This window comes from Delphinus delphis, chromosome 11 (assembly GCF_949987515.2).
Source record: "Delphinus delphis chromosome 11, mDelDel1.2, whole genome shotgun sequence".
Lineage (NCBI taxonomy): Eukaryota > Metazoa > Chordata > Mammalia > Artiodactyla > Delphinidae > Delphinus > Delphinus delphis.
Window position 1 is genome coordinate 28,310,697 of NC_082693.1, and position 15,238 is coordinate 28,325,934.

At 34.2% G+C, this 15,238-nt stretch overlaps 1 protein-coding gene across 1 annotated transcript in view; it reads right to left on the reverse strand.

Annotated features, from left to right (window-relative positions):
* The window catches only part of LOC132434263 (copine-8), a 189,127-nt gene that overhangs the window by 30,344 nt on the left and 143,545 nt on the right, over positions 1–15,238 (reverse strand). Inside the window, exons 10-11 of the mRNA XM_060025952.2 lie at positions 9,614–9,795; positions 3,399–3,526 (exon numbers count right to left, since the gene is read on the reverse strand). Of these exons, the coding sequence (XP_059881935.2) occupies positions 3,399–3,526; positions 9,614–9,795 (310 nt within the window). The remainder of the gene's footprint in view (positions 1–3,398; positions 3,527–9,613; positions 9,796–15,238) is intronic.

A 15,238-nucleotide genomic window follows, 5' to 3' on the forward strand; every position in this document is an offset into this window, starting at 1 on the left:
AAAATATAGCAGAGGGAGGAACACTCCCAAACTCCTTCTACGAGGCCACCATCACCTTGATACCAAAACCAGACAAGGATGTCACAAAGAAAGAAAACTACAGGCCAATATCACTGATGAACATAGATGCAAAAATCCTCAACAAAATACTAGCAAACAGAATCCAACTGCACATTAAAAGGATCATACACCATGATCAAGTGGGGTTTATTCCAGGAATGCAAGGATTCTTCAATATATGCAAATCTATCAATGTGATACACCATATTAACAAACTGAAGGAGAAAATCCATATGATCATCTCAATAGATGCAAAGAAAGCTTTTGACAAAATTCAACATCCATTTATGATAAAAACCCTGCAGAAAGTAGGCATAGAGGGGACTTTTCTCAACATAATAAAGGCCATATATGACAAGCCCACAGCAAACATCATCCTCAATGGTGAAAAACTGAAAGCATTTCCACTAAGATCAGGAACAAGACAAGGCTGCCCACTCTCACCACTCTTATTCAACAGAGTTTTGGAAGTTTTAACCACAGCAATCAGAGAAGAAAAGGAAATAAAAGGAATCCAAATAGGAAAACAAGAAGTAAAGCTGTCACTGTTTGCAGATGACATGATCCTATACATAGAGAATCCTAAAGATGCTACCAGAAAACTACTAGAGCTAATCAATGAATTTGGTAAAATTGCAGGATACAAAATTAATGCACAGAAATCTCTGGCATTCCTATATACTAATGATGAAAAATCTGAAAGTGAAATCAAGAAAACACTCCCATTTACCATTGCAACATAAAGAATAAAATATCTAGGAATAAACCTACCTAAGTAGAGAAAAGACCTGTATGCAGAAAGTTATAAGACACTGATGAAAGAAATTAAAGATGATACAAATAGATGGAGAGATATACCATGTTCTTGGATTGGAAGAATCAACATTGTGAAAATGACTCTACTACCCAAAGCAATCTATAGACTCAATGCAATCCCTATCAAAGTACCACTGGCATTTTTCACAGAACTACAACAAAAAATTTTGCAATTTGTATGGAAACACAAAAGACCCCGAATAGCCAAAGCAATCTAGAGAACGAAAAAAGGAGCTGGAGGAATCAGGCTCCCTGACTTCAGACTATACTACAAAGCTACAGTAATCTAGACAGTATGGTACTGGCACAAAAACAGAAAGATAGATCAATGGAACAGGATAGAAAGTCCAGAGATAAACCCACGCACATATGGACACCTTATCTTTGATAAAGGTGGGAGGAATGTACAGTGGAGAAAGGACAGCCACTTCAATAAGTGGTGCTGGGAAAACTGGACAGGTACATGTAAAAGTATGAGATTAGATCACTCCCTAACACCATACACAAAAATAAGCTCAAAATGGATGAAAGATCTAAATGTAAGGCCAGAAACTATCAAACTCTTAGAGGAAAACATAGGCAGAACACTCTATGACATAAATCACAGCAAGATCCTTTCTGACCCACCTCCTAGAGTAATGGAAATAAAAACAAAAATAAACAAATGGGACCTAATGAAACTTCAAAGCTTTTGCCCAGCAAAGGAAACCATAAACAAGACCAAAAGACAACACTCAGAATGGGAGAAAATATTTGCAAATGAAGCAACCGACAAAGGATTAATCTCCAAAATTTACAAGCAGCTCATGCAGCTCAATAACAAAAAAACAAACAACCCAATCCAAAAATGGGCAGAAGACCTAAATAGACATTTCTCCAAAGAAGATATACAGACTGCCAACAAACATATGAAAGAATGCTCAATATCATTAATCATTAGAGAAATGCAAATCAAAACTACAATGAGATATCATCTCACACCAGTCAGAATGGCCATCATGAAAAAATCTAGAAACAATAAATGCTGGAGAGGGTGTGGAGAAAAGGGAACCCTCTTGCACTGCTGGTGGGAATGTAAATTGATACAGCCACTATGGAGAACATTATGGAGTTTCCTTAAAGAACTACAAATAGAACTACCATATGACCCAGCAATCCCAGTACTGGGCATATACCCTGAGAAAACCAAAGTTCAAAAAGAGTCATGTACCAAAATGTTCATTGCAGCTCTATTTACAATAGCCCGGAGATGGAAACAACCTAAGTGTCCTTCATCAGATGAATGGATAAAGAAGATGTGGCACATATATACAATGGAATATTACTCAGCCATAAAAAGAAACAAAATTGAGCCGTTTGTAATGAGGTGGATAGACCTAGAGTCTGTCATACAGAGTGAAGTAAGTCAGAAAGAAAAAGACAAATACCGTATGCTAACACATATATATGGAATTTAAGAAAAAAAATGTCATGAAGAACCTAGGGGTAAGGCAGGAATAAAAACGCAGACCTAGTAGAGAACGGACTTGAGGTTATGGGGGGGGGAAGGATGAGCTGTGACAGGGTGCGAGAGAGTCATGGACATATACACACTAACAAACGTAGTAAGGTAGATAGCTAGTGGGAAGCAGCCGCATGGCACAGGGATATTGGCTCGGTGCTTTGTGACAGCCTGGAGGGGTGGGATAGGGAGGGTGGGAGGGAGGGAGACGCAAGAGGGAAGACATATGGGAACATATGTATATGTATAACTGATTCACTTTGTTATAAAGCAGAAACTAACACACCATTGTAAAGCAATTATACCCCAATAAAGATGTTAAAATAAATAAATAAATAAAAATAAGGCAGGGTTTCATAGGATTTGCAAGTGAGTCAAGACAAACTTTTTAGTGATTTTAAAAGTGGTGTCTAATTTACTTATGCATTAGTAAAAAATGATAAGCAAGAGTATATAGAGCTTTACATTAAACATTTTTTTCTAGAACATGAATTTGGAATCATCAGCTATTATATTCTGATCTCAATACCATGTATTATATACAGGTAGAACTCTAGGAATTTATAAAATTAGCTAATATATTAATTTCAGAGAGGTTAAAATAGTGTGCCCTATATATCACTGAAAGGCTTCAGTTGTCTTCATAGAATTCAGTCTCTTTTTACTTCTGAGCTACTATAGAATATACATTAGATATGAATGATTTACATAATTGAGATTATGATTGATATTGCTCTCATGGATGCCTCTTCAATGAAAAAAATTTTTTCCTCAGTCGAACAAATATAGGTCCTAACATAAGCCAGTGTATGTTTCTTCATTTGAGATTCTGATGTAAAGTTCTTATTGAAATATCATGATAGCTCAATGGAGATTTTTTTACTGTATATCTTTTCCCTCACTTTCTTGGAGGTAAATTAGAAGAAAACAACTTTCATTTGTGGAGTCAGGCCAACAATAATGTTATGATTTCACTCTGGTCCAGTACACTAGAATAAATAACTTATCTACTCCCACTTACCTTGCTACATGATTAATTACAGGAGCAAAGTTGGTTGGCCCATACAGTTGTACAGATTTCAGACTCCTATAATAAGCCTCCATGACACCCTCAATGCCATCACAGTAGGGGTTTTGAGGGTTCCCATTCTGTAGAAAGTTACAGGCAAAAAAAAAGTAAGGAATGAATAGTGTCTGTAAAGCTCAATTAAAAAAGAGAATGATACAGGTTCATACTCATAAAGCTTTTTGGATGAAAACTCAGTTATAGATTTATAATAGTAAAACATAATAATAAATTAAGTGATCAACATAGATTACATTTACATAGATTGTGATATGAGGTAATGTGCAATCATTAAAAATGGATACTTTTCAATTAAAGGGCAGGAGAAAATTCTAAATAATCTTGAGAAGCTGAATATCATGACATTTTACAATTAATAATGTCTTATTTATACACAGGTCTGTGTACATACAGAGATAAACATATAAAAATCTAAAAAGAAGGAAACAAAATGTTAATATTTGTTATCTCTGAGTAGTTATAAATTGTTGATTTTTATTTCATTGTTTAGACTATTCTATATTTTCCAAGTTTTCTGCAGTGACATGTATTCAAATCAGAAAAAAAAATTCTATCAATTCAAACAGTTTTACTTTATAGAAGCAAAAATGTAAACTATCTGCCATATGCACATTTTCAGGCCACAATTAATAACCCCAACTAAAGAAGTGATCAGAGGGAATGTAATTTGGTGTGAGTAGCATCAAAACAAGGTAAAGAGAAAAGAATCAAAGAAACATATCCATATTGTTCAAGGGAATTGGAGCTTACCACCGGAGTTCTTATTCTGCAGATAGTAACCCAGAAGGGCAACTTTAAACCTGGAGATCTAGTCTAGCTTTCTCATACTTTGAATGCTCTATTAGGTTTAATTCTCCTAGTCCATCTTCCACAAATAACACAAATGAGGCAGTGTTATCTATTGCTATGTAGCAAATTATCCCAAAAGTTAGTGTCTTAAAACAGTAGGCATTTATAATCCCATACATTTTTTTAGGTGTCAAGAATCCAGAAGCAGCTTAGCCAGGTGATTCTTGCTCAGGATCTCTCAAGAGCTTGCAATCAAGAAGCCAACCTGGGCTGCAGTCATCTGAAAGCCTGACCAGAGTTGGAGGATCTGCTTCTAAGAAGGCTCACTTACATGGTTTGCTGGCAGTAGGTCAACACGAACTCTGCATAGGGCTGCTTTAGTGTTCCAACAACATGGCAGCTAACTTCCCCAAAATGAGTGATCCGAGAGAGAGAGAGAGAGCAAGGAGGAAGCTCCAATAAGCTCCTAGTCTTATAAGTTGCATAGCATTACTTCTACTTTCATCTATTTGTTAGAAATGAGTCACTAAGTGTAGCCCATACTCAAGGGAAGAGGAATTAGGTTCCACCTCTCTAAGGGGGTAATATAAAAAAATTTGTAGCTCTATTTTAAAACACTAGGGACAGTAACCATGCTTAAACATAGTCAGCAGTAATTTTAGCATGTATGTTTTTACCTGAACAATCAAAAGTGACTAGTAATTTATAACTTAAATTTGTTGAATTCTATATACTAAGCTTTATATTAAAATATTTACATACATTATATAATTTTTATAGTATAACAATCTAAAAAAGTAGATAAAATGCTATTATTATTCTCACTTTACAGATGAGGCACTGAGAGCTTAGATATTGTGCCCAAAGTCATGCAACACCGGTAACAGAGAAAACATTTCCAGAGCCCCATCTCTTAACCAGCAGTATACCACCATATTACAAAATCCTAGCATTTTGAAAGACTGAGGATCTTAGGGAACTAAGTCAGATGTTACCAACCATTTCAATTTTGTCATTTGTGAAAGAAGGATTTATAACCATTGTCCTTTTAATTTTGTCTTTTTATTCAAACTTTTTATTTTTACCTCATGTAAATTTTTTTAAAACATAAAAATAATAAAAGAACTCTTTATATTATAAAATTGCCTACAGGAATTGATTGAAATTAAAATGTGAAAGTTTAATATTTAGCACAAAGCAGTGACTGGTTGGTTTTGATGTTAATCTGAGCTGACCTTTAATTAGCCTTCCTTTTAATAAAATTTTATGGTGTTCTATCTCTTGATAAGGTATAAAGCTAATTAAAATTAAAACTCATTACTGATTTGGGGCATATAAAAATGTATTATATATCTGCCTTAAGGGAACAATTACAAACCAGGATAGTTCTGAGTTACTTTTTGATCAGCATTTTAACATTTTGACTGGAGAGATTTACATTTCTATAAAATTATGCATTTCCTTTATTCCTCTGGAAATAATAAAGTCACCATTTCCCCCACCATTTCATTTATCTTGATTAGAAAGATTTTATAAATCTTAAAAAAAACATTTCTTAAAATAATTATGTGGAGAATTAGTTTTTGCTTGTTATGACAAATAAAAATAAGATTATGTGTGGCTCTAACACAAAAGTAAAACAGAATGTTCTTGAAAATAAGTACATTCAATTTTGTTGTTTATTAATGAAGAGGGCAGTGGATGCCCTATTTTATATTTCCTTTTTAATTAACAAACTTTTCCACTTCTGAAATAATGAATGTTAATTTGTAGAACATACAGAAAGTATAAAGAACAAAATTCAAAATGAGCAATAATCCCACACACAGACTTAAGTGAGGAGTGTCCAGCTCTCACCAGTTTTTTCCTTTCATTTGGCTCCCTGAGGGATTGTACTGGAGATTTAGATTCAGTTCTGGAAGTGAAGTTCAAAGTCTCTGTTGCTACCTATAGCCTATAACAATTTTCAGTGGGGCTAACATGCTGCAAAATGCTGAAGAGAGCTGTTAGGAGCTGTTGCTTTACTCTTTGAAATGTATCTGTAGCTGCCCAGAGACTGACTGCTTACTACAGGGGAAAGTTGAGAGAATTTTTCCTTTTATTCAATAAACAAATATCTATTGAGCTTCTATTTTCTGCATGCAGTGTTAAAGACCTTTGGTGATTATACTGTTGAATTTAGTTGGAAGAAAATGTGTACATATAAATATTAAATTGCTCGATTTCTATAATTGCCAAAATAAGTGAAAAGTATGCCAGTGATTTTAGATATTTGGTAGGAGAAATCACTTGGACAGATGTAGCATTTCTCTCTATTGATCAACACAGAAGACCTTCTTTTAAGGGTCACTGGCTACATGCCCATTAGATATACTTCCCTAAAGCCTTACACTATAAGGAGTCATCAAGAATCATCATGAGACATGACATTCTTTTCACAACCAAAAGTGCTAATGTGGTGATATTAGTATATTTTTCCTTTCTTTTTCTATTCCCTTTTCTTTTTCCACTATATCTATTCTTACACATATTTCAAATGAAAAGCTGGGGCTTACCTTAAATCCTTTTGATTGAGTAAAGCTCAATTTCAACATCTGTGCTAGCCTCAAAATCACAATTAGGGATTTTAAATTTTTTTTAAAGGCCTCCCTTGCTATCTGAAAGATTATTTGAATTTGGGGTGATAAACAGATTAATGACTGTGAATACATATCACAAATTCTTACCATGGAAATATGAGGGTTTGGTAATATTAGGTAGTACACTAATTGCCAGATTGACATGGACTGAAGTTTTTCTATTTGCCATTTTCAGCACCTACAGATATACATTGCAGTTATTTAGGCTGAAGTTAACACAAAAATCAAATGGAGCACTATCTCTCTGAAGACCTACTTAACCTTTGCCTTTCTTACTTATTCAAGAAAACAAAAGTGCTTTGAAAAAAATTAAAGTCATATAATTATTAGGTAACATTAAAGGTGAGGCATTATCATCATCATCAACATCATCATTGTTGTCTCATCAATTTTAGAAACTATTTTTCATGAATTTAAAGGGTTATGATCTCCATCCTATAAATATTTGAGTTGGTTTCAAAGAATCTTTTAAGATGCAACTAATAAAAAGGTCCCTCCTTTGCATAGGTTTGGTTACAAGGAATGAAGGTGGAGGTAGGAAAAGCAGAAAATTAGAGGGAGAGAAAAAGGAAAAAACAATCACACACAAAGGTGAGAAGAAACTTATGGAAAGAAAATTAATCAGTATCATTTAGTTTAACATAATTATTCCTTTTCTTAAGCCTTAAAATAGTTCATGGCCTTTTTCCTGAGGCACTTAAGACTCAGGAGCACATGAGTGATTTTCATGGTCTTATAAGTTTCTGGGAGAATTTAATTCTCTAAGGCATAACAAAATCTCAACAGATATTCATTTTTATATGACATTGGTGGTTGTGGCATGTGGGATATTTCACAGAGGAAGAATTAAAACCTCGAGCAACCTTCCCCGAAATTGTGTGGAATAGAAAAAGCAAGAATAAGTATAGGGAAAAAAGTTAAAATATAGCTCTTAAAATATATTTAAGGAAGATGAACTCTAATCATATGAAAGCTTCTGGGGGGGGTATGTGTGTGTATGTATGTATGTGTGTGTGTGTGTATATATATATATACACATAATGGTGTTCATAAAGGACATATCTGAGATGTGGGATTATTACAGATGCTTTTATAAAAAGTGGTTTAGTAGTGGTTAAGAATGTGGATTCTAAAATAAGACTGACCTGGGTTCAAGTCCTGTCCTCTGTAAACCTGATTAACTTCTGTGACTCTGAGCTAAATTATACAACTCCTGGGGGTACTCTTTTCACTGTATTTAATATGAGTGGCTCTTGATAGACTAGTGTGATGTGACAGTTGTTATACACCTATCCGATAAGAATTTTATGAAGATTATATAAGAAATGAGTATAAAGTACCTGGCTTGATACTCAGTAATTACTTAATAAATGATTGCATTATTGTTTATTTCTATTTTTCTTGCAGAACTTAAAAATATATATATATTACTTTTGTAACAAGAATAAAAACAATGAAAAAAGATCTGCAAAAATATTGGGCATGGAAGAGTTTACTTTTACAATATATAGGGTAGGGTAGGGAGGCATTTCTGTTAGGAAAATCTAAATTTTTTCCAAAATGATATCTAACCATTCCTCCATTGAGTTTCCCATTATTTCATTAGAAAGTGCAAGTGAGAATAAGACTGATTAGGTGTATAAGCACCATCTGTGTGAAATTTATTTTAAAGGTAGAATGTAGTACATTGCTTACTTGTAATAATACAGCAGGAGTAGATTTATGTAAATGAAACATTAAAAAGAAAAATATTTATTCCAGTAATATTTACTCCATTATATTGAAACCATAATTAATTATAGCCATAATTATTGCTTCACATTTGAAAAAAAATTCCAGTCATAACTAATCCTTTATATTTGAAAAGAAATGACATTTTAGAAGATGGAAGATTAAGGATAGCTACACATTCTTTGATACCCCTCCCATTGAGAGGTGTTTCCCCTACCTTGAAACTGGGATGAACTTAGTGACTTGCTTGACCAAGAGAATGTAGGAGAAATAACTTTCTGGGACTTCCAAGGCCCTGCAGTTTCTGCCCCAGCCTTTTAGAATACTCACTCTGGGAAAGCTGGTTGCTGTGTAAGAAATATGACTACCTTGAGACCACTACACTATGATGAAGTCTGTGATAACCATATGGATAAGTTGTATGTAGAATGAAGGAAAGATGCCTAGACAACCCAGCTATTTCAGCCATCCTAGCTCAGGCATCAGACATAAGCTAATGAGCCATCTTAGGGGACATACTAGCTCCAGGAGATATGACATGGAGAAGAACTGAGGAATCTAACCAACAGCCAAAATAAAACCCAGATATATGGCTCTAGTAGAACAATTCCAGCCATCTCTAGCCAATCACGGCATCCCAGGTGAGGCCCCAGACATCCTGAAGAATGTACCATCCCCCATTGTATTCTGCTCAAATTCCTGACCCACATATCACGAATATAACAGAAGGTGTTATGCAGCAATAGATAACCAGAATAGAGCTCCTATTTATAGATCAGATGCACTTTAGGTAGATTTACTGCTAATCTACTTAACTGTCTTTTTTTCCCATTAGTATCACATTCCTAAATCAATCATTCACCAAAATTAAGCTGAGTGTATAGTCATAAGAAGTTGCTACATGAGTAATTAGAGCATAAGCAGCAAGCCAATGAAAAGATCCAACACATTATTTTTTTCAAAATATCAATTCTTTCAATGTATTCTTACCAAAGCAAACTCATGAGATATCCTTCCATCTGGAGGCAGTTTTGCACCAAAACCTAAAGCTGGGAACATTTTATCACTGTCATAATCTTGAACGATTTCTCCCACTGCTTTCAGTGCCATACCATAGGCATTCAGTTGATAAGGATTCATGTAGTGGAGAGAAGTGGGCTGGGTAGGGTTGCCTGATGACAGAAAAAAATATTTCAAACACGAGTGATCAGGCTAAAGATATAATTTTTGGGACTTATTTCTTGATAACTATTTCAGGTTTAAATATTAAAAATCATGTTTTCTGCCTATATTCATAGTATGTTAAATATCTTCTTTTGGATAAATATTGACACAGAGATATTTATTAAATTAGATCAGATATGTAGAAAGTTTCCCCAAGATATGCTAAAGCATATGCAGATTTTTTCAAAAATTATTTCTCATTGTCAATGTCATAGGCTATTCTTGAGTTTCAGCCACAGAAGAAGCATAAAAGTATTTTTGTTAATCGTATTTTATTGTAATCTTATTTTTAAAAATTGTGTGCCTTTAGTTTGAATCCTTATGCTATAGTCAGAGGACCCAACTGATGTAATAGGCTTCAATAATTATGAGGCCTTCTTAAAGTTGTATCACAAACATAAATTGAATATTTGAGACATATCTCAATTTAATCACTTTTAAAGAGGAGAGTGTAGAGATTTTCAAATTCATGCTAATTAAATATCTAGAGCTGAAAAATTATTCAGAGTTTCTAACTAAACTTTTAGCTAGGAGTCAAAAGGCTTGAAGTCGGGTCTTGCCATTTGCAGGACAACTATATAATTCCCATTATAAAGCCTACCACAGTATTTACTGGGAAGACAAAATAAGATTATGTGTGTGGAAGTGATTAAAAATTATAAAGTACCATAGAAAAGTAAAGTTTAACTACTACTGTTATTATTGTCTGGGTCATCCACAAATGTAGGATGTTTCATTTGAATGAGTATGAGACAGAAAGTAATATATGTGCTACCACTCAAACACATTGAGATTCACATTCAGTTGCCCTAATTATCAGCACAAAGGCAGCCTGAAAGTCCCTTTAGTTTCTTAAGTGAAAATGGAAATTAAATGGGACTTGTAACAGCTCATAAAGCTCAATTCTACATTAAAACATTGTCCAAAGAAGAAATGCCTCAAGGCATAGTTCTTTTTTGATAGGGAAAAAATAATAATAACCACTTGAGATCCAGAGAGAAACAAAATAAAGATCTCCCTTTGGTTTATAATGCATATAATAATACCCAGACCAATTTTGGTTTCAAGATAATTCATTGTGTACATGCATTTATTTTTCCAAAGAGTTATCAGCATTCAAGAGCCAAATGACAAAATTTCTAAAAAAGTGTCTTCTGTCCAAGATGGGCCCTAATGTTCCCCTCAGCTTGCCTAAACTTAAGAAAGGTTGTCCCTGACCTCCTGTCTCTTAGAACATTTACTTTAGAAAACTTGGAATTGTGAATTCCTTCTCTGTTCCTTTGAGGCGTAAATCCTCTACAATCCAGGACTGTCTTCCTCAGGGACGTGGGAGCCATCTCTTTGAAATGTAATAACCAAGAAAAATATCACCTCTGTTGCCTAGTCTCCATGGGAGAGCAGGAGCCTACCTTCAGTAAGTGCTAATTAGTAAACACAGATGGCCTAATCACACAGACCAATTTCCCTCCAATCTCTCAGTACTTAACCACTAGTTCATCACAGCACTTAAAAACCCTCTCACCTTTTGCTTTGGAGGAATTGAGTTCAATTTCTTTCATTGCAATAGCTTTGATTTCTATTGCAAAAATCCTGAAACAAGTCTTCATTGCCTGTTTAACTTATCTGGTGCAATTTTTCTTTGACAGTTCTTTCTAAAGCAGGGATTTTGCCTCTTGTTCAAAAGCCTACTGGAGCCACAACTAAACGATACCACTACCAAGTTGTTATTTAACACAACTCTCAAATGTAAGAAGAATTGTTACCCATTCGTTGCAATATGCAACTAATTCTATTTCTCTAAGAAAACCACAACTTAAAGCTAAAATAAAAATGCTATTAATACCCCAGCATAACTAAACATCTTAGCCTATCACGCACAGAAGCGCCCAATCCTACCCATTCAAAGATGTTTCCTATCTCTTTGTAGCATCTTCATCCAGACCAATCTCTTCACTATACCACTGATGATGTTTTCTTTTCCATCCCTACCTCTCACTTTGCCACCCTATCCTGAAATTCACTTTCTCCTCCTCCTCCTCACATGCATAAGACAACCTTCCTTATTTATTCCAGCCCTTATTGTCTTTCCTCTCCTACTCTTATGCCCTTGTGTTCTGTACCACAAAATTTGGCAATTCCTTGAATCTGGGACCATATTTGTACCAGCTCTGTAACAGCAGCAATGCATATAGAAAAATGAACTTGTAGTAGGTTGGTAACATTGAGTTATTAGCTAATAACAATAATAATTATAATAGCATAGAATGTAACATGAACTTACTTCATATCTCACTTAATCCTTTTTCAACAAACCTATGACACGGGTACTTTTATTACACCTATTTTTCAGATCAAATAACTTTCAGATTAAATAACTTGACCAAATCACACAGTAATAATTGGTCAAACTAGAATATGAATCTAGGCAGATTCCATAGCCCTTACTCTTAGTTATAACTCCGCTTAAGGATTTTGAAATATTTTAAACACTGAATATTTTCAAACATACCTGATTTTGTTTTAAATGTACACTACGCCTTTGTAAAAACAAAACAAAACAAAACACTTGAATAGGCTTTTTTTTTTTTTTTTTTTTTTTTTTTTTTTTTTTTTTTTTTTGCAGTACGCAGGCCTCTCACTGTCGTGGCCTCTCCCGTTGTGGAGCACAGGCTCCGGACGCGCAGGCTCAGCGGCCATGGCTCACGGGCCCAGCAGCTCCGCGGCATGTGGGATCTTCCCGGACCGGGGCACAAACTCATGTCCCTTGCATCGGCAGGCGGACTCTCAACCACTGCGCCACTAGGGAAGCCCTTGAATAGGCTCTTTTAAAAAGCTTCATTGAGATATAATTCATATAACTTATAGTTAACCCATTTAAAATGTACAATTCAATTATTTTAAGTATATTTACAAATAAGCAGAACCATCAATACAGTCAATTTTAGAACATTTTCATCACCTCAAAAAAATGTACTTATTTACAATCATTCCCTTATTACTCCATCCAGCCCAGCACTAAACAATGACTAATCTACTTTCTGTCTCTTTAATTTGCCTATTCTGGACATTTCATGTAAATAGAATTACACAGTACATGGTCATTTGTGACTAGGTTTCACTTAGTATAGTGATTTCAAGGTTCATCTGTGTTGTAGCATGTTTTGGCACTTCATATTTCATTCCTGTTTATTGCCAAATAATATTCCATTGTATGAATATACCACATTTTAAAATCAGTTTATCAGTTGATGGACATTTGGGTTGTTTCCACATTTTGGCTATTATGCTGCTATAAACATTCATGTACAAATTTCTGTGTGGATATAGGTTTCCATGTCTCTTGCATATATATCAAGGGTGGAACTGCTGGGTCATATGGTAACTCTACGTTTAACAACTTGAAGAACTGCCAGAGTCTTCCAAAGTGGCTGCACCATTTTACATTCTCATCAGCAGTATATGAGGGTTCCAACTTCTTCACATGCTCACAACGCTTATTGTTTTCTGACTTTTGGATTATAGTCATCCTAGTGGGTGTGAAATAGTATCTCATTATTATTTTGATTTGTGTTTTCTGATATGTAAGTATGCCAAGTACCTTTTCATGTGCTTACTGGTCATTTGTATAGCTTTTCTGAATAACTGGAATACCACTTTTAATTGGGCTGTCTGTTTTCGAGTTATAAGAGTTCTTTATATATTCTAGATACAAGTCCTCTATGAGATATTTGATTTGCTAATATTTTATCCCATTCTGGGGTTTGTCTTTTCACTTTGTTAATTATGTTCTATGGCGCATAAAGAAGTTTTAATTTTGATGGAGTTCAATTTATTTATTTTTTTACTCTTGTTGCTCATATGTTTGGTGTCATATCTAAGAATCAATTGTCAAACCCAAGGTCATGAAGATATATCCCTATGTTTTCTTCTAATAGCTTTATAATTTTAACCCTTACATTTAGATTTTTGATCTATTAAGGGTCCAACTTCATTCTTTTGCCTGTGGCTATCCAGTTGTCCCAGTACCATTTGTTGAAGAGACTATTCTTCCCCCATTGAATTATCTTGGTACCCTTCTCAAGATCAGTTAACCTTAGATGCATGGGTTTATTTCTGGAATCTCAATTCTATTTCATTGATCGATATATCTATCTTTATGCCAGACTTACACTGCCTTGATTACTGTTGCTTTGTACTAAGTTTCAAAAATGAGTATGAATCTTCCTACTTTGTTCTATTTTTTTCAAATCTGCTTTGGTTCTTCTGGGCCCCTTTAAATTCCAAATGAATTTTTGGGTCAGTTATCTGTTTCTTCAAAAAAGGCCTTTCAGATTTTGATAGAAATTACAGTGAATCTGTCAATCTCTTTGGAAAATATTGCCATATTAAAAATGTTGAATTTCCTAATCAATGAATGTAGCATATTTTTCAACTAATTTAGATCTTTAATTTCTTTCAAAATTTTTTCAGAATATAATTTTAGGGTATAAGTTTTGCACTCACTTTGTTAAATTTATTCCTAAGTACTGTATGCCTTTTGATACTACTGTAAATAGAACTGTTTTCTTAATTTCATTTTCATATTGTTCATTGGAAGTGTATAGAGAAAGAATTGATTTTTATATATGGATCTTCCATCCTTCAATCTTGCTGAACTCATTTAACAGTTCTAATAGATTTTTAGTGGATTCCTTAGGATTTTCTACATAAAAGATTATATCACCTGCAAATAAAAATAGTTTTACCTCTTCCTTTCCAATATGGATGTCTTTTATTTTTTTTCTTGCCTAATTGCCCTGGCCTCCAGTACAATGTAAAATAGAAGTAGCAAGACATCCTTGTCTTTTTCTTCATCTTAAGGTGAGACATCCTTGTCTTTTTCCTCATCTTAAGGTGAGCAAGAGCAGACATCCTTGTCTTTTTCCTCATCTTAAGGTGAAAGCATCCAGCTTTTCACCCTTAAGTATGATGTTGGCTATAAGTTTTTATATTTTCCCTTCATAAGGTTAGTAAGTCACTTTCTATTCCTAGTTTATGTGGTTTCATTATAAAAGTATGTTGGACTTTGTCAAATTCTTTTTCTATATCAATTGAAGTGACCATGTGGTTTTTACATTTTCTTCTATTGGTACAGTGTATGACATTATTTGATTTTTGAATATTAAGTCAACCTTGCATTCCTGGGATAAATTTTAATTGGTCAGGGTATATAATTCTCTACATATGTTGTTGGATTCAGTTTGCTAGTATTTTGTTAAGGGTTTTTATATCCATAAAAGATATTGTTCTTTAGTTTTTCTTACGATGCTTTTGTCTGGTTTTGGTACCAAGGTAATACCTCTTAAAATGAGTTGGAAAGTGTTCCTTCCTCTTCCACTTTTGGAAAGTGTT